Source organism: Felis catus, chromosome X (genome assembly GCF_018350175.1).
Source record: "Felis catus isolate Fca126 chromosome X, F.catus_Fca126_mat1.0, whole genome shotgun sequence".
In the NCBI taxonomy this organism is placed as follows: domain Eukaryota; kingdom Metazoa; phylum Chordata; class Mammalia; order Carnivora; family Felidae; genus Felis; species Felis catus.
The window spans coordinates 124,362,705-124,390,067 of record NC_058386.1 but is presented as its reverse complement, the minus strand read 5'-3'; the positions used below and the strand labels follow the sequence as shown (position 1 = coordinate 124,390,067).

Below are 27,363 nucleotides of genomic sequence, written 5' to 3'. Positions count from 1 at the left end.
CTCTCTCTCTTCTTTCTTTCCTCCCCCCTTCTTTACACTTCCTCCCCTTTATTTTGTACCACTTCCCTTAATTCTCTTATCCTCCAGATTCTTTCCAAATGGGACAGATATAGAGGAAGAAGGGATTTGGCATCCTGTGTGCTAAACCAGACTTCCCAACTCCCTTTCCCTGCAGCAAAGCCATGGAAATTTCTGAAGCTTGGGTGAGCCCTAATTCATTGGGAAAGCAGCATCTCCCCACTGTTTCCCTTTTAGCAATCAAGGGGTGCCTTTTAAGTGAAAGTGAATAATTAAAAGAGAGCAGGAGCACCACATTTGCATAAAATATCCTACATTCCTCAGGCAGCTTATTTCTTGCTACCATTGGGCATCTTTAGTCAGACATTTTTTTGCTTGGATTTACAGTCATAGTTCCTAGTTAAAACAAAAAGGAAATTTGGAATTTAGATTGTCCCATACCCTCATTGCACAAGAGAGCAGCTAAAATGAAAACAGTCTTGTTTAAAGCATTCAGCAAGTCAGGGGCAGAGATCCAGAACCCAAGACTTTGTTATAGCCCTTTCCCTTTCCATCTATAGTGACTCCACTGTCCCCTTGGTGGTCTCTTGCAATTTAACTTTACCACCAGTATCTTTCTCCTTTTTTTCCTGTAGTCTGAGTAACCAGTTTTTAGTCTGCATAACTATCTTACCGTTTTATAATTATATTAGTTTAGAAAGTTCTGTATCTAACTATGTTCTACCTAGATAGAATATTGGATTCAAATGTAATTGTGGTCTCTTCCATTAATTAGTTAAGTTTATTTTAGTACTTGAGGGTAGGACAATGATTCTCTAGCCAATAAACCTGGGAGTGTATCTGAAGGGACAAGTCTTCAGGAGGTGTGTTCTGGGTCCTGAAGTGTTGTCTCTTCTCCTTCAAGCATAGAAATGGCAATGAGGTAAGCCTGTGTTCCAAACTATTTAAAACACAGCTCTGGTTTCAAAAGCATGTTATTTGCTGATTAAGCTTGGGAGTAAGGTGTGTGTTTGGTGAATTGACTATAGTGCTGATTATTAAATGATACTCATAGTTTCTTCTGAAAACATAATGTTTGTGGTTTTGCACAGTGACCTTGAATATACTCAGTTCATGAGTAGAGGAACAGTGTATTAAGCCGAAAGGATGGTTCTGAAAAGTAGCAAGTCAACAATATCTAAAGTACATCTGGGCCAGAACCCAGGACTGGATGAATATAGTGAATATGCTACAGATGAAGTAGGTAGATATGTTCCCTACCTGTCCATAAGAGAAAAGAAATAGTGTCATAGATTATAGTAGTCAGCCTCATTATATATTTATATATAAATATGTATGTAAATATGTATATGTATATACATATACATCAAGTCTTCTGTGGGCTTTATTGGTATTGGCTGGGCTACTGGTGTACTCTACTGGGGTTTGGTATGCTGATCTAAACTGGGATTATTTGAATTTAATATAATGATGGGGTCTTTGCTAGGCTGGCATAGGCTTCCCTGTGTTCTATTCGAGGAATTTTGGAGTGTGTGGGCTAGTCTGGGCTGCAATGGGGTAAGCAGGGCTGACTGAAGCAGGAAAAGAGAAGCCTAGTAATGAAATAACTTCACTTCTCTGGGTATCATTTTCCAACTTGGTAAATACGTGATGAGATTTATCCATCCATACTAAAAATGTTCAGTGAGTACCATGTGAATAACAGGGTCCTTTTCAATGTACTAAGAATACAGAGATAAGAAAACAGAGACACTGCCATACAGGAGCTTTTGGGTAAGGTGGGCGAGGCACACAAGTAAACAGACAATTACAGTAAAGAAAAATAAATGCAAAGACCACTTATCAGGTGATATCAGTCATTTTCAACTCTCAGTCATTTAACCCAACTAAAGTTCATTTCTCATTCATGCAAAGTCTGTTGTGGATCCAGGCAACTTTCCAGGGCAGTTGTCCTTCATGTGTTGGCTCATCACCAGACTGTTTCAATCTTATGGTAGCTCTAGAATAACATGTTTCCATGGTCTCACACTGGACATTAATTGTTCCAGCCAGAGAGTGACACATATAACTTCCCCCCACAACCAAAATCAGTCACGTGGCCTCTCCCTACATTAAGTGGGCAGGGGAGTGGGAAGGCAATCATTCCATGTTTATGGAAGTATTAGAGTTGGATATTAGAACATTGGTAACCTACCACAGGTATGGGTAATCCCAATGTGAAAGTCTGGCACATAATAATGTCAGTGATCTCTCAGGGCTCTTAAACTTTGGGGATTCTGTTGTTCTTTTTTTAAAAAAAATTTAATGTTTATTTTTGACAGAGAGACAGAGCATGAGTGGGGGAGGGGTGGAGAGAGAGGGACACACAGAATCTGAAACAGGTTCCAGGCTCCAAGGTATCAGCACAGAGCCCGACACGGGGCTCGAACTCACAGACTGTGAGATCATGACCTGAGCCGAAGTTGGACGCTCAACCAACTGGGCCACTCAGGCGCCCCGGGGATTCTGTTGTCGTTTTTAGTGATATCTAAAGGGATAAACTTTTACCTGTACCTAACATGTTCTCTGAAGAAATATTACAGGCTTTATTATCACTGTCAAGTATACTTTCTCAGAAGTAGCAAGTTAGCTGTCATTTGGAGTACTGTGTTGGACTCTGAGATGAGGGAACTGACATTCATGACACTCTGCTTTCCCACTTTCTCTGGCCTAGATGCAGTAACTGAAGTGAAGACTGACATCTATGTAACCAGTTTTGGCCCTGTGTCAGACACTGACATGGTAAGTATAGTTCCTGCAAAGGTAAAAGTGAAAGATGATACAAAAGATCAAAGAAAAGAAATTAGGGTTTGTAGCTATGTTCTAAGGAGTAGTCTTGTCTTATGTATTCCCTATGCTCACTATCATGCATTTGGTCAAATTCATCTTTTCCCCTGCTCTCCCCACCTATTCACATATAAAGCATATCCCCTCATCATGAATACCCTTCCGTTCTTTCCATAACACACCTATCAAAATTCAGCTTGTCTCACTAACCTCAGTTAAATTTTCCTTGATGTCTCCCTTCACATTTTCTAGCACTACACACATATTAGTAGAGATAGGTCATGTGAGGAGAGCACTGCGGTGGGGACTCTCAGTCAAGCAGTCTGTAGTATCATCCAAGAAGTCTGCTCCTTGCAAACAGGCCCTATTCTCTGGGGACATGGACTGAACATGGTGATGCAAAATGTTTGGAGGAAGAGTCAAAACCACTTCTGAAAACTGATCCTTCTACAGATGTGAGCAGGGGAGAGCTTTAGAGCAGATTCAAGGAATAAGTCAGGGCATAGCGGAGCTAGTAAAGGGAGACTCATGAGCTCTCTTCAAGGACTTCTTCCATTATCCCTTGCTGCCAAAGCAAAGAATGTAGTTAGTGGAGAGTTGAGGCAGGAGACCCCATCAGGACCATCTGATCAATATCTACTAAGTGTCAGATATTTGATTGAATAATTATCATGTAAGGAAATAAATAAGCTATTATCTGCCCAGTATGCCTGGCAGTTATTAGATGCTCAATGAATTTTTGTTGAATGAGTGACTTTGTATGGCAAATAAAAATCTTAAAGTCAGAAAAAAATGTCCTAACAATATGAAATGCCCCCAAAATATAAAATGTCCAAAAATATGAAATGTCAATGTTTGCTACTTGGATTCTTTTCTATGTATCTTCCATGGGACTACTACTTAAGCAGGAGACAATCTTCTTTAGGCCTGTTGGGTAGATACAAACAGTTGTACAAGGACATGATAGAGTTTGTCTTGATAGAATGATTGAGTAGATTTGAGTAGAGAAATAAAAATATACAGGTGTTGTTTTAGAATGATTTAGCAGTCTGTATAGCATTCGAGCAGTCTGTATAGGATGAACTATAAAGGGAAAAGACTGGAGGCTGAGGGTTGGTTTAGTTATATTGATTTTACCTGGCACTTTCTTCAATTAGGCAAGGTCTACAAGTCAGTTGGAGAAGCGGGCTCATTTTCAGCAGAGGGAGTTATGAGTTGCTTGTGAGGCAAGGCCTGAACTTTATCTTTCAAGTGTGGAAAAAAGAGGATACAGAGAAATGGCAGGCTCCTTTTGTACTCCTTAAGGGCAAGTACCAAGTCTTCATGGCTTCCCTGGCACTTAATAGAGTACTTGACACATAGGGAGAGTTCAGTAAGGGGCGTGTTTGATGTATGAGGAGTGGAGGAGATGGGTCTCTCAAAGGGGCATCAGGAAAGCCTGTATGTCTAGATTGTTCCATCACAACCTATTGACTAATAATGCCCACAGCTTCAGATCCAAGCATGCATTAAAACTATTGTCAGTTGGTCATTCAACAAGTACTCCTTAGAAGGCCAACTCTGCATTAAGGAGCTCTAGGGACCCCTATATTCAGAGAACTTATAGGCCATTGGAGGTAACTAGATTCACCAGGGTATGAGCTCTCTCTTTGTATTTCTGGGAACTAGTGATGGATTAGGATTTTTACAAGAAAGTGACTGAAGCTACTCTTTGAACACATACACACTCTCACTCATGTGCCAGTATCCACAAATTCATTCAGACAAATGTACATGCACACAAGAAAATACATACAGAATAAAAATAGTCCAATCCTATCCCAGGTACTTCATGAACACATGTGTGTAAACAGATATCTAAATCCAGAGATACTACAGAAACACACATATGCAACAGCTACCCAAACCAGATACTCTCCCTGCTCCTACTGCACCCAAGCAGGCACACATGGGTATGCAGAGGCTGGAGACATTTTAAGCAATCCAGATTTTCTGTCTCTTGAAGTTTAATATTCCACTTGCTTGTTTGTTTTTCTCCCTCATGATTAAACAGAAGCAACAGAACAGCTTTCTTGATAGGGAAGGCAGCAGAATTAGATCAAATACATTTCAGGTTATTTTTAGCTACACTTCCATCTTGTTACAAGGCAGAAATGGATATGATCTGGCTGGGAAATACATTTATGGTGTTTTTAACAATTTCTTCTTCCTGTACTAATTAGTATACTGTGGCAATTGACCCTGGGTCAGGGATGACTTTGGATGAAGCATCACAGACTTGTCTGGCTTTAGTAACTAGCTGAAGCAATAACCCAGGCTCCCCTGAGACCACAGACTGCTTGGGTAAGTAGATGAAAATTAGAGCTGGCTGGATTCTTGACTCACTTCCAGCCAAATGGAATTTTGGTCCAGAATACTTTCCTAAAGAAATAGAAACACATTTTTTTTGTTCATAAAGAGGAAAAATTATGGTGCCACTTTGAGTATTGAAACAGCATCACCCATAACCCTTTGCAGCTATTGTTCTCCTTGCTCAAACAGTGTTCCCCACAGACATAGATTCTGAGTTTTACAAAAAGCTCCATGAAAGGCCATATCTCTTTTGTTAATCTCAGTACCACCAATACCTAATCAATGTTTGACACTTGGTAGACTCTCAACCTTTTGTTAAATGCAAGAATAAATGACATGAAACAAATTAAATTTGAGGGGGAAATTATGACTGTTTTCCTCCACTTGACTGAGTTTGTCAAGGTAGAGAACATATCAGGTACATTTCTGTATCTCTAGCATCTAGCATAGGACCTGACACAGGTCTTTTGTAAGTGTTTATTGAGATGATATGAAACATTAGTAGCAAGCCCTGCAAACAAAGAGTAAAAGTAGCTTTTTACGGGAGACACTATCCAGTAGCAAGACTAGTGAGTCAATAATTGATGACTCTAAGCTTTGGGCTGCTAATTTTAGTGGCTTTTCCATGTATGAACTTAAGGAGCTATGACAATAGGGAATCAGGCAGAAATGAAAACAAACAGCAGTAGATGTTTCTAAGGGAAAACTCAGAGAAAGAAAATTTATTAAAGAGTACAGGATGTAAATTGAAAACTGATTACAGTGGGAATTTTACAGGCATCACAAATGAAAGGCTTTGTTAACATTTGTAACAAATAAAGGTTGATGGTTAAAAAAATACATGCTGCTTCTCAGCAGTAATACCAATCCTATACCCGTGGTCTCCCGGGAGAGAAAGAGAAAAAGGGATACAATCCCAACTTGAATTAACTAAGGCAATGTGCCCTTTCATGACTTTCTACTTTAGAAGAGTTTATACCATTTTCTCAATTGGTGCATGGGAAGATGGTGTAGTGGCAATGAGGGGAAGGCTGCAAAAGATTTAGTGAAAATACAGTTTAATTGCCACTTCTCTTTCAAATTGGGTATGTCCATTTCTTACCAGCGAGCAATGGCTCTTGGAAAGTATAAATTTTCCCTGGTCTCCCAAGATCCTTTGAATTAGAATGCAAAAAGAGTTGGATACTGGCTTAAAAATGGAATGCTATGCATATGGCCAGTGATTGGAAAAGAAAGTAGAAAGGTCACTATTAATATTTTCTAAGAGAGTAGATCTTAGGTGTTCTCAGCACACACACACACACACACACACACACACACGTGACTATGTGAAGTAATGTGATAATTTGTGGTAATAACTTCACAATGTATACATGTATTAAACTATCACATTACACACTTTACAATCACATTGTACAACCTGAAGATGTACAACTTTTAGTTGACACTCATACCTCAATAAAGCTTGAAAAAAAAAAGAACTATACCAGCTGAGAAAAACTCTGGAATCTCTCCTGGTCCAAATCACTTTCTGACAAAATTTCCATTCTAACTCCCATCCTAAGGCTCCAGGTTTTGACATGTCATAGGTTCAGGGTCTTGAATTATGTATTTAATAAATATCTATCTGAATGTGCTGATAAAGATAGTGAGAAAATAAGGAGGACAAAGAGTAATAATGTTAGTAGAGTCAGAATGAGAACAACTAGGAAACAAAATGCCAGTTTTAAGTATTGTCAACTTCACTCTCTTCCCAGGAATACTTTCATTGTTTAGATACTTGCTAGGTAACAACTGCCAGCTGCCATTTGTCAACAGAGAAACTTCCCAGGGTATACAGTGGACAACAAGGTAATGATGCAAGTAGTAATATAGTAAAAGAACTAATCATATAGCCTATTGAAAAAAATTAGAGGCTTGGGAAATAAGAATTCATAAAAGATATTATAATCATAACTCTTGATAACATAAGGCATATATTTTGGTCTGACAGCTGCTTTTGAAAATCATGCAAAGTTACCGGAGTATCCAAAGACCACACAGTAAAAAAAAAGGTTGTATTGATTAAAAAGAAAGTAGAGCAGGAACCTCTTTCCTGGTGGCAGTGGGCTTGAAATTACCTGTTTCCCCCATAGCACTGGAAAAAGTGGCTATGTTCACTTCAAGCCCTCACTTACTGGCGGTCTGAGGCACAGAATTAAGGGGAGACTCTGTCTGTTTTGAAAGCCTCTTGGGCTGTCCGTTTCCTCCTCTTCCATTGGATAACATATTCCCAGATGCAATATAGAAAGGAGTCCAAGTCTGTGGGGTTTTGCTTAGGAGTCCAAACCAATAATCTCCTGGGCTACTTTTATGGAAAATAGGCTAATCAGACTATCTCAAGACCTAAATGCAACTGAAAAGGGCAGGTGGATTATCATTCTTCAAAATTCAGAATGATAATAAGGCAAAGAGCAAAGGGAAGACCAGATGGCCAAAATAAGGGAGGAGTGGCCTGTGAGGCAGTGACAATACCTTCACTGTAATGGTGTTGTCATCTACCTTGGGCTCAGACCCTGCTAAAGTTAAATCACCCTTGCAGGCCCTTTGTGGGAACCTGCTTTGATACACTGAACAGTGTTACAGAGTTGAAGACATTCAGGGTCTAACACCAAAGCAAAAATTCTTCCCCAAGAGGTACATGTCATCTCTGCCAAGTGTAGTACTTTTCTCAGGAGGCAGATTTGGGCTTATTATCTGGAATATTTTCTTTAAATGCCTCACAAAACAATGGAATTTATTTGTCAATTTGGAGGCCATCATTCTTGAAGAGTATGCAAGGGTTCAATTTACAAGGAAGGAATTGATTGCATTTGTAGAATGGTCAAGTCAAAATTGATTGCTTTTGGCCAAAGGTCATGGGATATTTATGGAGCAAATAATCACTATGTGATTTTCCCCAATAGTACTGACTGTACAGAAAAATATATATTAAAAATTGGAGACCCATCACCTAGCTTTTTAAAAATCTTAAACATTTTAGCATATTTTTTCTTTTTGTTTGTTTAGTTTTTTTTTTATTTTATTTTTTATCTTTTAAAATTTACATCCAAATTAGCATATAGTGCAACAATGATTTTAGGAGTAGATTCACTAAGCATATTTTTTCTCATAATAAAAAATCTTTAGAGATACAGATAAAGTTCCCTATGTACCTTATCCTGATCCCATTTCTCTCTCTCTCCCCCTCCTTAGAGATAATTACAATAATGAATTTTTTGGTCACTTCCAAACATACTCTAGACTTATACCTAGACTTATTATATAACATACAATAGCAAATATTACAATAAATAACATATAGTGGTTTTCATACTATAAATATATTTCAAACTATAAAATGCAGCAGTTTGTATATTATTTTACAACTTATTTTTTCAAGCATGTATTGGATGGTTCCCAAGTCTTCTATTCTTTTTGATGCATTTAACTCTAATTCATTTATTGTAACTGTTATAGACTTTACAATGTATGCATATTTTTATTCATACATTTGTCCAATTATATTGCCACTGTGCATTTAGGCTCTTTCCAAATTTTTGCTATTAAAAACACCAATACAACAAACATTCTTATATGTGTCTTATTGAGAATATATTTGAGTTTGTTTCTGTAGGGTATCAACTTATAGATAAAATTTTTTATTTGTAGGGGTTTTACATTTTTAACTTTTTTCAGATAGGGCCACATTACTCTCTTGATGGGTTTTACCAATTTATAAGTCCACTGGTAGCATATGAAAGGTCCATTTCTCTGCACTTTTGCTAATACTTTCTGTTGTTACACATTTTTTGCCATTCTGTTAGGTATGAAATCATGTCTAATTGATATTATTTGCACTTTACTGATTATCTTTGAGGGTAAGCATCCTTTGCCACCACTTCTATTACCACCACAGCAAAAGTAGAAACTCCATGCTGATCCTATTTCTTCATGTTGACACTTCTGAATTGAAGTGTCCTGTGTGTGTCCTGTGTGTGAATTGATGTGTGTGTGTGGGGGGGGGGGGGAGAGAGAGAGAGAAAGAGAGAGAGAGAGAGAGAGAGAGAGAGAGAGAGAGAGAGAGAGGTGTTTCTTAGATCACTAGTATAACTCCAAGAAACACTGGTAATTTATTTTGATTCCTAATTTAGGAAGACAGAACTCATAATATGAGAATTTCTGCAAGATTTTACAGAAAGGCCAAACAAATGATAGTGAACAGTAATAAATATGATGATAGATAGATATATAGATCTATTCTGCATTTTATTACTAGTTTTCTAAGGTATGTATGTGTGTGTTATAAATGTATTTCAAATCTTGCAACTTCTCTTTTGTCACCTATTAAGATGATTGCATGATTTTTCTCTTTAATCTCTTAATGCAGTTAGTTCCATTGATAAGATTTTCTAAATATTAGGTCATCTTTACATTTCTTGAAAGAATTAAACTTGATAATGATTTTTAAATACATCTATTGGTTTGTTTATTATTTTATTCATGATTCTTTGTATCTGTGTTCATAGGAGTTCCCAAATTAAACCACTTCTCCTTACCTGAATTGATAGTACTTTGGTTCAGGCCCCCATTGCCTCTAGCATACCCAGCTGCAAAAAGCCCCTAACTGATTCCCCTGCCTCTATTCTTGTCATACTATAATCTATTCTCTACAAGATGGTAGTGATGATATATATAAAACACACACACACACACACACACACACACACACACACACACACAATACTTTAATGGAGCCTTATGTATCCATCACCCACTTCAAAAATTAGCAGTTTTTGGCAAATCTTATTTCATCTGTATTCCTACCCCTCCCCACAACTGTTCCTCTATTTTGTCTCTTTTTCTTTATTAAACTTATCAGAAGTTTTCTATATTGTTATTTTCAAAGTAGCCTGTTTTGAGTTTTGTTCATCGTGTGTATTATTTCTTTTTTGTTTTCTGTTTTACTGATTTTTGCATTTGTCTGCATCATTTTTTTCTTTCATCCTTCCTTCCTTCTCTCCCTCTCATCCATCCATACTTCCTTCTTTTTTTCTTATTAGAAGTTCATTGTATCCCCACCATCTATGGCCCAGACAGAAGAGCACACACACATCGTGAGCAGTGAGAGGAAGTAGAGGCAGCAGGGTGATTCCAGGGAGTCCATGGATGGTTGGAGGTGCAAGGAGAGTGGGAAATGGGCAGAGACCAGAGATGCTCCTGCCACTACTGCACCCCCCGTCTTCCCCACAAATGTCAATTATCTTTTTCTTCACTTTACTTGGAGTACTCTGTGGTCCTTCTGGTTTCTTTAGGTAGATTAGTTTAGGCTTTTACTTTTTTTAAGGCTGTCTTTAAGGCTTCTTTACAGCTATCAATTTCCTTCCAAGTACCACTTGAGTGTACTAGTACAAGATTTCTTATTCTATAAGTATTTTTTTATTGTTGTTTAGTCTTAAGTATTTTCTTTTTTTTTAGTCTTAAGTATTTTCTAATATCCTTTATGTTTTTTTTCTTTGCTTCTTGAAATTTTTATAGTGAGGTTTTCAATTTTCAAATGTAAAACTTTGTTATTAATTTCTAATTTATTGCCTCATATTGAAAAAAGATGGTGTGGAGGTTATGAAATATTTCTGTGTCTTGAGATTTGCTTTATGACTTAGCATATGATCACTTGTTTTTGGTAAAAAAAATTATGTTTTACTAAGTGTTAGATAGATAAAGGATATCTATCTATATATCTATATCTATATTAGCCCATCTTGTCAATTGGGTTGTTTACATATTTTAATCATGCAAATTTTTGGTCTGATTGTTCTTCCATTTTTTGAGAATCTAAGGTTTGTTACTTTCTCTTCATAATTCAATTTTTACCTTATGTATTTTGAGTCCACATTTCTTACACATAAAAATTTAGAGTTGTTATTTTTCCACTGAAGATACTTTATTTTTTAATGTAATGAGATATTTTATCCCAAAGAAAAAATGTTTATCTTACAGTCCACTCTGTCTGCACTTTATAGTTTTACCACTTTATTTTGATAGGATTTGCCCATATATATTTCTATTACTTTACTTTTAACCTGTGTTTTTATGTTTATTTAGGTGTACCCTTGTGTGTGTGTGTGTGTGTGTGTGTGTGTGTGTGTGTATATATATATATATATGTGTATATATATGTGTATATATATATATGTGTGTATATATATATATATATATATATATATATATATATAGTATGTGGCTATACTGTTTATTTAACCTTAGAGTATATTGTTTCTACTATCTTATGTATTCTTTTCCCCATGTTTTTTCATGCTTTATTTTTTTCTTGTTTTCTATAGAATGAAGCATTTTCTATATTCCTAATTGTTTTTCGCTACTATTTTGTAAGTTTTACATTTTGTTTCTAGTACATTCTTTAGTGGTTACTTTAAATGTTTACATGCATACGTGACCTAAAGTTTAATATCTTCACTCTCCTCCCAAATAATGCAATAATACATTAACCAACATATTCCTACTCCCTCCTTCCATTAGGTTTACTTTAGTTATTTATTTTACCTAGTTTTTATAGTCCTTATTATTATTTGTAGAGAGCCATTATTTGTTTACCCATAAGTTTATTAATACTTGTGCTCACTATTCCTTCTTTCATCTTGCTGCAGTTTAAAATTTTTTTAAACATTTATTCCTTTTTTTGAAAGTGAGAGGGACAGAGCACGAGCAGGGAATGGGCAGAGAGAGAGGGAGACACAGAATCAGAAGCAGGCTCCAGGCTCCAAGCTATCAGCACAGAGCCTGATGTGGGGCTTGAACTCACAGGCGGCGAGATCATGACTTCACCTGAAGTTGGACACTTAACCGACTGAGCCACCCAAGCACCACTTTCTTGCTGCTGGTTTAATTTTCAACTACATAAAAAACTCATTTTAGTAGTTCTTTTCATGAGGATTCATTCAATCTTTTATTTGTAAAAAAATATTTATACTTTCGGAAGCTCTTTGGTAGAAAGGGGTGCAAGATGGTGGAGTAGGAGGACCCAAGGCTCACTCCTTCCCATGTTTACAACTAGATATCATTTGCATCCAAGCCAATAAACTAGAGAGTGATCCAAAGACTGGCAGAACAAACTCCACTAAATGTAGACAAGAAGTGCATCAGAAAAATTAGATGGGCAGAACCAGTGTGGTAGGGAGATGTCTGTAGAAGGGAGGGAACTGTGATCATGGAGAGGGGAAAGCACCAGGGAGCCCACACAGGGAAAGTGAATCCCCATAATGTCTGGTCTTAAAAACCAGGGGAGTGAATTCCATGAGTTTATATAACAGTGGGACTTAGAGCCTGGAGCCTTAAAAGTCAACTGACTCAGCACTGGGCAAGCAGGGAGGGCAAGTGAGAGCCAGGTCACTACCCTTAAAGAAACAACAGATAGAGGAAAGGCAACATAGATGTGACACCTTGCACAATTGGAAGGAGATCTGTTCATACTGATTTTGGAGTATATTGTATATTGGGGGACTTATCTGGGAACAAAGGAGCTGGCAGACACCTTATTCCTACCCCACTCTGCAACATAAACTTAGAGCCACTTGTGAGAAGTGGCACTGCACAGACACTTGTGACTTAACCTAGAAGTGTGCCCTACCCACGAGTTCTCCAGAGGACTGGCCCACTTCAAGCCCACTAGCCTCTGACCTGGATTTAGCACAAATTTTGTTAGTACCACACATGCCCTGTGCAGCCACTGCCTCCCTGTGCTGCATCCCTGAAGCCACCATGCTTGGGGGTTCTTGCCTAGAGCTACTGGCTCAGTGCAAATTTTCTTTTTTTTTTTTTTCTTTTTTTTTTTTTTTTTAGAATATAACATTTTATTTTTTTTAAGTTTTTTTTAACGTTTATTTATTTTTGAGACAGAGAGAGACAGAGCATGAACAGGGGAGGGGCAGAGAGAGAGGGAGACACAGAATCCGAAACAGGCTCCAGGCTCTGAGCTGTCAGCACAGAGCCCAACGCGGGCTTGAACTCATGGACCATGAGATCATGACCTGAGCCGAAGTCAGACGCTTAACCAACTGAGCCACCCAGGTGCCCCAGTGCAAATTTTCTTAATGCTATGTGCACACCCTGCCCAGCTGCCATGTGCACAGATACCTTGTGCTCCTGGCCACCACTGATGCTGCATGCCACACCCCTGGATGATTCTGTGCTTTGGGGGCTCAGTCTAGGACTAGTAGCTTAGTGTAAATTTTGCTAATACCACCACCCTACCTCCAAGCTCTCCTACAGTCATGTCTCCTCAAAGCCGGCCTGCCTTGGTCTCATGAACACCACAGAGTGCAAGCAAAGCCCACAACAGGCAGAGAGTCAGTGAAGAAGTCTGGGTTGAAAGGGAAACCTACTCAGACACAATAGCAGGATGCAAGCAACACACATAGGAGTTCTCGTGAACAGGGGACACTGCACTGCAGAGCACTACAGAACTTCTTCTTCATAAAGCCACCACTTTCAAAAGCAGAGGATGTTGCTGACTTTCTTAATACACAGAAACAGACACACAGAGGTAGAAAAAATGAGGAGACAGAGGAAATTGTCCCAAATGAAAGAACACAACAAAATCACAGCAAGACATCTAAGAGAAAAACTAAAATAAATAATATGCTGGATAGAGAATTTAAAGCAATGATCATAAAGATACTCATTGGACTTGAGGAAAGAGTGGAGGATATCAGTGAGACAATTCACAAAGATAAAAAATAACATATCAGAGATGAAGAACTCTAGACATGCAATTAAAAATACAATAGATGGAATACACAGTAGGCTACAGGAAGCAGAGGATCATATCAGTGACCTGGAGGATAGAGTAATGTAAATCATCAAGCTGAACAGATAAGAGACAAATACTGTGTAATGAGAATAGACTTAAGGAACTCAGTGACTCCATCAACCATAACAACACTCACATTTTAGGGATCCCAGAAGAGATAGAAAAGAGGGCAGGAAATGTATTTGAAGAAATAATAGCTGAAAACTTCCCAAATCTGGAGAGGGAAATAGAGATCCAGATTCAGGATGCAAAGAGATCCCCCAACAAATTCAACTCAAGGAAGTCCATACCAAGACACACAGCAATAAAATGACAAAAAAAAGTGATAAAGAATTTTAAAAGTTGTAAGAGAAAAGAAGATGATTACATACAAAGGAAACCCAATAAGGTGATCAGCTGATTTTTCAGCAGAAACTTTGCAGGCTAGAAGGGAATGGCAGGATATATTCGAAATGCCGAAAGGCAAAAATCTGCAGCCAAGAATATTCTATGCAACAAGGCTATCATTCAGAATAGAAGAAGAGATGAAGAGTTTCTCAGATAAACAAAATCTAAAGGAACTCATGACAGCTAAACCACCCCTACAAGAAATACTAAAGGGGACCCTTTGAAGGGAAAGAAAAGACCATAAGTAGGAGTAAGGAAAGTAGAAAACAAAAAGGCAGTAAAAATAAGTATACCCGTAAAAATCAGTCCAGGAATTAATAAAATAAAAGGATGTAAAATATGATACCAACTATTTGAAACAAGGAGGGGGAAGAGTAAAGAATGAGTTCAAAATTAAGTGATCATCATTTTCTTAATTTAGACTGCTATTTGCAAATGTTATATATAAAAATATAAGTGAAGTAAATGCTCCTATCTCCAATCAAAGACATAGGGTGTCAGAATGGATTAAAAAAAAAAAACAAGACCCCATCCATATGCTGCTTACAAACACTCATTTCAGACCTAAAGACACATGCAGATTGGAAGTGAGGGGATGGAGAAACATTTGTCATGCAACTGGATGTCAAAAGAAAGCCAGAGTAGCAATATTTATTGCTAAAGAAAGTCTATAAACAGACACAAAGAAGGACGCTATAAAATAATAAAGTGGACAATCCAACACGAAGAACAATTGTAAATATTTATGTATCCAACATGTGAGCACCCAAATACATAAAACAGTTAATAATAAACATAAAGGAACTAATTGATAGTAATACAATAATGGTAGGGGACTTTAACCACACACTTACAGCAATGGACAGATCATGTAAGCAGAAAATCAACAAGGAAACAGTGGCTTTCAGTGATACACTGAACTAGGTGAATTTAACAGATATGTTCAGAACAGTCCATCATAAAACATCAGAATACACATTCTTTTCAAGTGTACATGTACCATTCTCCAGAATAGATCACATATTAGGCCATAAAACAAGTCACAATAATTCAAAAAGAAGTAATACCATGCATCTTTTCTGACCACAATGCTATGAAACTGGAAATCAACAAGAAAAAATCTTGAAAGAGCATAAATTTATGGAGATTAAATAACATGCTACCAGACAATGAATGGGTCAACAAAGAAATCAAAGAAGAAATAAAAAAGTACATAGAAACAAATGAAAATAAAAACACAATGGTCCAACTTCCTTGGGATGCAGCAAAAACAGTCCTATGAGGGAAGTTAATAGCAATACAGGCTTACCTCAAGAAGCAAGAGATATCTCAACCTAACCTTACACCTAAAGGAGCTAGATAAAGAACAAGAAACAATTCTAAAACCAGCAGAAAGAAGGAAAGAATAAAAATTAGAGCATAGATAAGTGATATAGAAATTAAAATGCAATTAAATAGATCAATGAAACCAGGAGCTGGTTATTTGAAAAGATCAACAAAATTAATAAACCTCTAGCCAGACTCATCAAAAGAGAAATATTGAGAAAGAGAGAGAGAGAAAGAGAGAGAAGTACTCAAAATCAGAAATAAAAGAGGAGAAATAGCAACCAACACCACAGAAATACAAACAATTGTAAAAGAATATTATGAAAAATTATATGTCGCTAAATTGGACAATCTAGAAGAAATGGATAAATTCCTAGAAGCATAAAATCTAAAACTGAACTAGGAAGAAATAGAAAATTTTAACAGACTGATTATCATCAAGGAAATTGAATCAGTAATCAAAAAATTCCAAACAAAGGCCAGGACCAGATGGCTTTCCAGGGAAATTCTACCAAACTTTTAAAGAAGAGTTAAAACCTATTCCTCTCAATCCCCCAAAATAGAAGGGAAACTTCCAAATTTGTTCCATGAGGCTAATGTCACCCTGATCCCAAAACCAGATAAAGATACCGCAAAAAAGGAAAACTACAGGCCAATATCTCTCATGAACATGGATAAAAAAAAATCCTAAACAAAATATTAGCAAACAGAATCCAACAATACATTAAAAAATCATTTATTACCATCAAGTGGAATTTATTCCCAGAAGGCAGGTGATTCAGTATTTGTAAATCAATTAATGTGATACATCATATTAAAAAAGAAATTTGTACATTAATGTGATACATATAATAATAGAAGAAATTTGTCATCATTGTGATATATCATGTTAATAAAAGAAAGGGTAAAAACTACATGATTACTTCAAAAGACACAAAAAGCATTTCACAAAGTACAACATCCATTCATGATAAAAGCCCTCAACAAAGTAGGTTGAGAGGGACTATACCTCAGTAAAATAAAGGCCACATATGAAAAACCCACGGTCAATATCATATTCAATGGGAAAAAACTGAGAGCATTTCCCTTAAAGTCAGGAACAAGACAAAGATGTCCACCCTCACCACTTTTATTTAACATAGTACTGGAAGTCCTAGCCACAGCAATTAGACAACAAAAAGAAATAAAAAAGTATCAAATCGGTAAGGAAGAAGTAAAATTTTCAGTATTTGCAGATGACATGATACTATGTGTAGAAAACCCTAAAGACTCCACCAAAAAACTATTAGAACTTATTAATGATTTCAGTAAAGCCACAGGATACAAAAATCAATGTGCAGGAACCTGTTGCATTTGTATATACTAATAATGAAGCAGTAAGAAAACAATCCCATTGGGATACCTGTGTGGCTCAGTTGGTTAAGTGTCCAACTCTTGGTGTTGGCTTGGATCATGATCTCACAGTTCATGAGTTCAAGCCCTGTGTTGGGCTCTGCATGGACAGAGCAGGGCCTGCTTGCGATCCTGTGTCTCCCTCTCTCTACCCCACCCCCACTTGTGCTCATTTGCTCTCTCTCTAAAAATAAATAAACTTAAAAAAAAGAGAACAATCCCATTTACAATCACATCCCAAATAGTAAGATATCTAGGAACAAACCTACCGAAAGAGGTGAAAGGCATGTACTCTGAACACTATAAAACATTGATGCAAGAAATTGAAGACGAAGAAATGGAAAGACATTCTATTCCAATGGATTGGAAGAACAAATATTGTTAAAAGGTCTATATTAGCCAAAACAATCTACATATTTAATGCAATCCCTATAAAATTACCAACAACATTTTCCACAGAACTAGAAAAAACAATCCTAACATTTATATGGAACCACAAAGACACTGATAGCTAAAGCAATTTTGAGAAAGAGAAGCAAAACAGGAGGTATCACAATTCCAGATTTAAAGTTATATTACAAAGCTGTAGTAATCAAAACAGTATGGTAATGGCACAGAAATAGACACATAGATTAATTCAGCAGAGTAAAAGACCCAAAAGTAAACCCACAATGTTATGGTCAACTAATCAACAAAGGAGGCAAGAATATCGATTGGGAAAAAGTCTCTTCAACAAATGGTGTTGGGAAGACTGGACAGTACCATGCAAAAGAATGAAATTGAACACTTTGTTACACCATACAAAAAAAAAAAAAAAACTCAAAATGGATTAAAGACCTAAATGTGAGACCTGAAATCATAAAAATTCTAGAAGAGACCTCAAGTAGTAATGTCTGAGACATGAACCATAGCAACATTTTTCTAGATATGTCTCCTGAGGCAAGGGAATAGTCCTGTACTATTGGCACAACATAGAAATAAAAATCTTTTGCACAGCAAATGAAACGACCAACAAAAGTAAAAGGCAACCTACTGAATGGGAGAAGGTATTTGCAAAGGACATATCCAAAAAGGGTTAAAAATAGAATTACGCTATGACCCAGCAATTGCACTACTAGGCATTTATCCAAAGGATACAAAAACACTGATTCAAAGGGGTACATGCACCCCAATGTTTATAGCAGAATTATCAGCAATAGCTAAATTATGGAAAGAGTCCAAATGTCTGTTGACTGATGAATGGATAAAGAAGATGTGGCACACACACACACACACACACACACACACAATGGAATATTAGTGATCAAAATAAATGTCATCTTGCCATTTGCAACAACATGGGTGGAACTAGGGTGTATTATGCTATGTGAAATAAGTTAAATACAAATACCATATGATTTTACTCATGAGCAATTCAAGATGCAAAAAAAGATGAAAATAGGGAAGGAAGGGAAGGAAAAATAAAATACGATAAAAACAGAGGGAAGCAAACCATAAAAGACTGTTAACTATAGAAAACAAACTGAGGGTTGCTGGAGGGGAGATGGGTGGGGGATGGGATAAATTGGGTGATGGACATTAAGGACATCACTTGTTGGGATGAACACTGGGTATTATATGTAAGTGATGAATCACTAAATTCTCCTAAAATCAATACTACGCCGTATGTTAACTAACTTGAATTTAAATAAAATCTTGGAAGGGAAAAAAAGGGTTAGTACCCAAAATATATAAACAACTGGCACAACTCAACACCAAACAAAACCCCAAATAATCCAATTAAAAAATGGGCTGAAGATATGAACAGACATTTCTCCAAAGAAGACATACAGATGGCTAAAAGACACATGAAAAGATGTTCATTATTCACTTAAAATCAGGGAAATGCAAATCAAAACTACAATGACATATTAGTTCATACCTGCTAGAATGGCTAAAATCAAAAACATAAGAAACAACAAGTATTGGTGAGGATGTGGAGTAAAAGGAATCCTACTGCACTGTTGGTCAGAATGCAAACTGATGCAGTCACTATGGAAAGCAGTATGGAAGTTCATCAAAAAGTTAAAAATACAACTATCCTATGATCCAGTAATCAATCACACTTCTGGATTTTCTCCCCAAAATGCAAAAAAATATATTTATTTGAAAGGAAACATGTTTATAGCAGCATTATTTACAATAGCCAAATTATGGAAGCAGCCCAAGTATCCATTGATAGGTGAATGGATAAGGAAGATGTGGTATATTTACACAATGGAATATTACTTGGCTATAAAAAAGAATGAGGTCTTGCCATTTGCAATGACATCGATGGAGCTAGAGAGTATAAAGCTAAGCAAAATAAGTCAGAGACAAATAGCATATGATCTCATTCATATGTGTAATTTAAGAAACAAAGCAGTAAAGTGAAGAGAGAGAGAGAGAGAGAGAGAGAGAGAGAGAGAGAGAGAGAGAGAGAAACAAAAAAACAGGCTCTTAATTATAGAGAAGAAACTGATGACTACCTGAGGGGAGGGTGGGGGAGTAGGTGAAATAGGTGATGGAGATTAAGGAGTGCATTTGTCATGATAAACACTAGGTGATGTGTGGAATTGTGGAATTACTATATTGTATACCAGGATCTAATATAATACTCTATGTTAACTAAAGTAGAATTGAAATAAAATTTTAAAAATATTTATAGAGCACCTACTATATACCAGGTAGTGTTTTAGGTACTAGAGATACAGCATATATCTCTATATAAAATAAATAAATAAAACAATAAAACAAAGTCTCTGCTCCCACCAAACTTCCAGACTAGTGGAACGAAAGAAACAGTGACCAAATAAAAATACATTTTGTCCGTGCTATCTGACAAAATAATGCACAAAGAAAAATAATGCATGGTAAGGGAAAGGGGAATTACTGTTTATGTTGGTATGTTCAAGGAATGCTTCTTTGACATGAATACTTCTGAATAAGATCTGAATGCTGTGATTGACCCAGACATGAAAATATCTTATTTCATTTACCTAAAATTGTCTGTATTTCAACTTGCTCTTAAATGATAATCTAATTGGCTATAGAATCCTTTGGCTTCTGTTATTGTTTTCACAAAGTCTTCTATCAGTGAAATTGTTGTTTCTTTGTAAGTAATATGCCTTTTCTATTTTGCTGTTTTTACGATCTTCTTTTTGGTATTCTTCAAATCCACTATGTGTTGGCTTGGGTCTTTTTTATTATATTGAGATTGCAACTCATTATGGTTCTCAAAGCTAGGGATGTATATATTTCAACAATTGTAAGAAACTGTCATCTATTAGTACTTTAAATATCATTTCTCCACATTTTCTCTATTATCTAACCTTATAATTTTATTAGATTATGCTGAATCTTTTCCTTTTATCCTCCTGTTACTATACTTCTCTTTCATGATTTTTTCATCATTTATTTGTCTGAAATGTGCACTGAACAATTTTTCTTCATATCCATTCTCCAGTTTACTAATCTCTCTTCATTGTTGTCTAATCATTTATATAATGTATCCATTGAGCTTTTATTTTCAATGACTATATTTCTTTTATATATTATATATTTTATTTTTTAGTATTTATTTATTTATGAGTGAGTGAGTGAGAGAGAGCACATGCAAGTCAGTGAGGGTCAGAGAAAGGGGGAGAGAGAGAATGCCAAGCAGCTTCTGTGCCACCAGCACAGATCCCAATGTAGAGCTCAAAATCACTAACTGTGAGATCATGACCTGAGCCAAAACCAAGAGTCAGATGTTTAACCAACTGAGCCACCCAGGTATCCCTACAGATTATTTTATTTACTTAAAAAAATTTTTTTAAACATTTATTTATTTTTGAGACAGAGAGAGACAGAGCATGAATGGGGGAGGGTCAGAGAGAGAGGGAGACACAGAATCTGAAACAGGCTCCAGGCTCTGAGCTGTCAGCACAGAGCTAGATGCGGGGCTCGAACTCACGGACCGCGAGATCATGACCTGAGCTGAAGTCGGCCGCTTAACAGACTGAGCCACCCAGGTGCCCCACGATTATTTTAAATAAACCTTTTTTTAAATTTGTTTTTTCTTGCTCCTACCCCATAATGTCTGGATTTTATGTTCTTAATCCCTCTTTTGATGCCTTTATCATTTAAATTTTCAAAAAAATTTTTAAGTTTTTTTTTTTTATTTTGAGAGAGAATGAGAGTGAGTGAGAGAACATGAGGCAGGGGAGGGGCAGAGAAAGAGAGGGAGAGAAAATCCCAAGCAGGCTCTGCACTGTCAGCACAGAGCCTGATGCGGAGCTCAGTCTCACAAACGGTGAGATTTTGACCTGAGCCTAAATCAAGAATCAGAGGCTTAACAGACTGAGCCACCCAGGTGCCCCCTTTATTATTTTAATTTAGTTCCTTTACAGTATCTATTTGATTGTTATATGAAGTTCTTTGAGGAGGTTTAATTCAGTTATATGTTTTATCAGCTGACTCTCACTCATGACCACTTCCTTATGTGTTCTGTGAGCTTATTTTCAGCAAGCATTTATTTGTGGTCATCCTTCCAGGGTGTTTTTGTTTGCTTTTGCAAGTCAATATAGAGGTATCCCCACATTGAGGCAAATTCCTATGTTAATTTCTCAGTTTGTAAACTCAAAACCAGGAAGATACTGTGTATTTAATCATCAATGCCATATAAGATTAGGTTTAAGGTTGCTAAATTTCAGTAGAAATGCTTCCCCTAAGCCTCTCTAATTCAGAAACCATGCTTGGATAGACAAGTTTCCTTTTTTGAATTTTCATGTTGTGGACTGGTTTTGTCTACTTCATTTTATTTATCACCCTTTTGCTTAGTTGGAGCCATTCAGGGTCTTGGTTTTATGTGGGAGTCTAGTTCCAGCTTTTACTTGACACAGTACTAGTTTATACCTGTTGTCTTGGTGTAATTTTTGCTAAAAACTTTTCTGGCTCTCAAAAGTATCTCAGTTTAGACAATATTTATATAATCTTCTAATCCTTAGTCAAGAATGTACTCGGTATGCTGGAGGAGGAGAAAAGCCAGACTGGCTAATTTGTAGAGGAAAGAATGGTTAAAGAGCTCAGAGAAGAAGGGAAGATGAAGTGCTTTCTAGGTAAGGGAAGGATGTTGAAATTTATTTCAGATGTGATTAAAAGGCATTAAGGGATTTTAAGCCATAGGTTTTTAGGCAGCTCTGGCTGCTTCTTAATTTTACATAGTTATCTAAAAGTATCCCCCATGCCTTGTGTAGTTTAGTGGCCAAATATTTGGCAAGGTTTGCACTCAGATTTGGGGACTCACCATCTCAGTGGTTCTCTTGCTTCCAGGGCTTTCTCCTGAATTTTTAGCTTTTTGGCCAGCCTTGGACTCTATCCCCTGAGATATTAAGCCAACACATTTCGCAATTTCTGTCAATCTTACAAACATTAGTCAGAACAATTTTGTCATCTGTCATTTAGTGGAAGACTTCCCTATGGTTTCAGCCTGAATTTTGTTTTAACAGAGTCCCAGAATCTTACTCATGTGTGTACAGTGTAATGGTCAGCCAAAATTTGGGGCAGAGTATATATGCAGATTTGGGATCCCATCCCTTCTGTCATTCTCTTGGTTCCAAGAGTACCACCCCTAAATTTCCATATTATCAGCTATCTTGAGCCAGTAAACCTGTGGTATCTGCCACAAGAATTCTAGTTTGGGGGGAACACCCATTGCTGCTGCCATCTTTCAAGAGTAAATTTTCTTCAAGTTTTTGTCTGCTTTCAGTTGTGCCCCATTGCTTTTCAATAGGTTCAGCCTCCTTCCCTGCCTCCTTCTCCCCCATCTCTCTAATATATATGTTCAAATTTTATAATAGTTACAAGAAAGTATAGCAAACAATTTGGTCTGCTATTACCAAAAGCTGAAACATTTATTGTTATTTTAAATTGTGTTTAGATTAAGAACAACTTTGAAACTTTTTTCATGTTTATTAGCAATTTTATCCATTTTATTATTTTTCGGTAATGTAATTTACCAATTTGTCTATTTGTCTATTTGTTTTGACCTTATTTATAGGTAAGAGTTCCTTATTTATTGAAGATAATATATGAACTCATCAGATTTTTTGTGAGACTCAAATGTGTTTTAAAATTTAAGGTTTTGCTTTTATGGTGGTTTTATATTGGCCTTTAATGTTCATATGGGATCATTTAATAGACAAGGCAAATAGTTTGTTCTTATTAGAGATGCCAGTGCATAGAGAAAGAAACTCTTGCCTTTCCATAAGGAAAAGTCTTGTGGTCAGCTTGTATGATGTGCAGGGCAGTGTTGGCAGTCACCTTTCTAAGCAAAATATTGTCAGATGTATTATTTTCATACTTATGGATCACCATACATTATTTTTCAATCATGATCATTTGCCATACTTACCAGTAAGTACTGTAAATAGACTGCTGCTTCTGTGCATTGGAAGAAATCTTGCAAAGTGATTAATACTCGCTAAGGGCACTGTGGGTTGTCACCAGAACTATGTTCAAACATTGTCCTCTCTCTTTTTGTCCCTAGGAGTACACCATTGATGTATTTTTTCGACAGACATGGCATGATGAAAGACTTAAATTTGATGGACCCATGAAGATCCTTCCACTGAACAATCTCCTGGCTAGTAAGATCTGGACACCTGACACCTTCTTTCACAATGGCAAGAAATCAGTAGCCCATAACATGACCACACCTAACAAGCTGCTCAGACTGGTGGACAATGGAACGCTCCTCTACACAATGAGGTTAGAGAGTGGTGCCCCCCCATCTAAAGTATACTGGGGGTAGGACTGGGCTTGAAAGTAGCATGTTTTAAGCTATCCATCAAAGTCTATCAAGTTTACATATTGTAAATGCACATATAGGTATATACTTAACATATTTGCAGGTATACACATTCACAGACATATATATTATAGATACACATATAAATGCAGTTGGACATATGAACATTCTCATATACAGATATATGTTCATGATATATAAATGTATGCATACTCAGAGACACGTGGATTAACACATAAGCGTATACATTCAAGGACACTTAAATACACAAACTCATAGCCATATATACAGGCAGAACACTGTGACAGTCATAAGGGACTGTTTAATTGCAGCAACAAACTTCCCCTATGATGCAGAATTGTGAGAATCAAATGAGATAATGATGGATATTTTCTGAACCATACAATGTTATAGATAATATATACACAAAATTATAGCAACACATATTTTATCCCACATTGCCTGGGAATGCTGAGGAGTTTGATGTAAATGAGGTTTTCAAACAAGAATGTTTCTTTTAAATATCATTTATATACTTATACATATATATGTATATATACTTATACATATATATGTATATATACTTATATGTATATGTATGTATAAGCTTATACTTATATATATGTATATGTATATCCTTATATGTAATATATACTTATTACATATATATATACTTATATACTTATATATATTTATATGTATGAGCTCATACATATACATATAAGTATATATACATGTATATTTATAAGTATATATACATATATATGTATAAGTATATATATACACATATATACGTATATATAAATATGTATAAGTCCATATAATGTACATATATACATATATATGTATAATTTTGCGTTCAAAAAGAATGACTTTAAAAACATTTTCAGTTCCATAACCTTTGACCCAACACTAAAAAACTTTCTTGATTCTTGTTTTATGTTTTTGCGACCTCCTGTGCTATCAGTTGTTCTGTAGCTCCCTCCCACATTAATGAGTTTCAGTTTTAAGTAACTGAATTAACATTATTGAATGGAAAAATGTGATCCTTCAGTGCAGATTCTGTGGCTGTTTTTAAATTTGAGTATTTGTTATTTAGTACAATGAAACTGAAATAATACAGGCCTGGTAAACATGTAATGAATACACAAAGTATCCTTGCCCATATGCTAGTCCTTAGTTACTTCAAATTTGCTATTTATTGTTTCTCCTGAAAAATTTTGATAGCTAAGAATATAGGCAAAGAAGAATGGATAGCAAATGGATAAGTGAGAGAAAAGTTGAATTAAAGAGGAGGAGCTGAGACACTAGAGGAGAGATGAGAATAGAAGCGAGAATGATGGAGAAAAGAAAGAAGGAAAGTGGATATAAAAGGGAAAAAGAAGGTGGAGAGAGGAAGGGAAGTATAATCCAGAAGAAAAGTCAATAAAATTAGTATATATATTTTATTGATCTCTTCCCATAGCTTATATATTTACATATATGTTGTATATATGTTTATATGTGTATGTTGCTCCTGGTTATTAGTATTAACATTCATTTTTGTACTATTAGAATGTAGTGAAGAAAATTGTTGGTATAAAGTGAAAGAAAGAGAGGAAGGACATTGTAGACAGAGAAAACCAAGTAAGCAGTTATAGGAAATGGAATGGTTTCTTTCAACAAAAGCAAGATAATGAGGTGGTCAGTTTTTAATTTTATATATGGCACTCTAGTTACTGTGTAAAGGATGTATTTGAAGAGAACAAAACTGGAATTAGGGAAAATGGTTAGTAGACAGCTTAAATAGTCTAGGCAAATGGTAGTGAAATTCTAATTCAGAGCAGCTGATTAAGATGGAGAAGGAGAAATACACTGAGGAAATAGTAAAAATGGCCAATGTTAGAATGACGGGGGGGCAGGAGTCAAGGTAGTAAATACCCAAATAACATGGGTGAATGATGGTGCTACAAAATAGGGCAGATCATATAAAACAGGAGAAATTTAGATAGGAAAATCTTTAAGGTTAATTTTGGGCAAGATAAGATTTAAAAGATTGTAGATTATCCAGGGACAAGGGTATAACAGTAGTTAGATACACAAATCTTAAGATTAAAAGACAGATATAAGCTAGAGATGTAAATTTTGGTATTGTCAGCATATTGGGACAACCATGTGAATGGATGTGCTCACTTTAGGAAAGTATGCAGAGTGAGAAAATCATACCAAGGATCAAATCATGTAGCATCATTATTACCGCAGAAGTGGAGAAAGAGGAACCTATGAAGGACCAAGAAGAAAAAGTAAGGAAGGTGTTAATAGAACTCCCAGTGTACAGTATCTTGAAATCTAAGTGTGATAGTCAGTACTGCTACTTTCAGTATTTCCAACTCAAGTCCTTCTGGGTACATGGTAGTATTTTACTTCCATATAGCCTTGCAGTTGGGCATGTATAGGTGACTTTGACTAACCAAATGTGACTGGAAATAACATGTGTCATTTCTGAGGGAGGTTGGGAAACTTTTAAGAACAGTACATAATTTTCCATGTTCCTCTCCTCTGGCCACAGTGAGTAGCATTATGCCAGGTGGCCTTGACTCTATCATTCTGTGTCCCTTATTGAAGATGTTATAGAAGAGAATGCCCCTCCCCACAACCTGAGATAGACATGTAGTGTGAGTGAGAAATAAATCTCTGTTTTAGGACACTCAAATTTTAGCATTTGTTGTTACTGCATGTTAATCTAACCTATTTTGACTGATATATCAAAGGAATAAAGGGCTTCAAAAAAGAAGACAGTGATCAATAATAATAACATCAGTAACAGCTAAGTATAAACGTTAACATCAGTATAGTATTTATAATGTGCTATGGACAGTTCTTATCACTTCACTTTTATAAACTAATGACTTTGTAAGATAGGTACTATTATTTCCACTTTACAGTTGAGGAAATTGAGACAAGAGTGGGTAAGAAAAATTTTAGGATCACCTAGGGAGGAAATGGTTGATCCATCATTCATACTCTGGCAGTTTTGCTACAAGTTCATCCTCTTTACTATTATTTATACATTTTTACAACATTTTTGATTATTACAAAGAGATCAAGAATATAGAGAATTAAATGTATTAGGTTTGGCAACATAGAAGACATTGGCATTCTTCACATACACTGTTTCAATGTATTATTTAGTGTACTAGTGAGTTTTTAGGAGTTGGCATAGAAGTAGTGAAGATAGTAAATAAAGAAAATACTTTTTGGGAGCTTGTTTGAAAATGAAAGATACATTTGGGGCAAAATAAACAGTTGCTTTTTTAAATGTAGAGACTTGCACTTATTTGTGAGATAGCAGAAAGTGGACATCGGAAAGACAAAGACTGAAGATATGGTAGAAATGGGACATTTCATAGGACAGAGTAGAAATATG

The 27,363-nt window shown here is 36.1% G+C and overlaps 1 protein-coding gene across 1 annotated transcript in view; it reads left to right on the top strand.

The window, feature by feature from the left end:
* GABRA3 (gamma-aminobutyric acid type A receptor subunit alpha3) overlaps positions 1-27,363 on the top strand; it is a 366,533-nt gene that overhangs the window by 235,899 nt on the left and 103,271 nt on the right. Inside the window, exons 4-5 of the mRNA XM_004000982.6 lie at positions 2,732-2,799; positions 23,697-23,917. Coding sequence (XP_004001031.3) covers positions 2,732-2,799; positions 23,697-23,917 — 289 coding nt within the window. The remainder of the gene's footprint in view (positions 1-2,731; positions 2,800-23,696; positions 23,918-27,363) is intronic.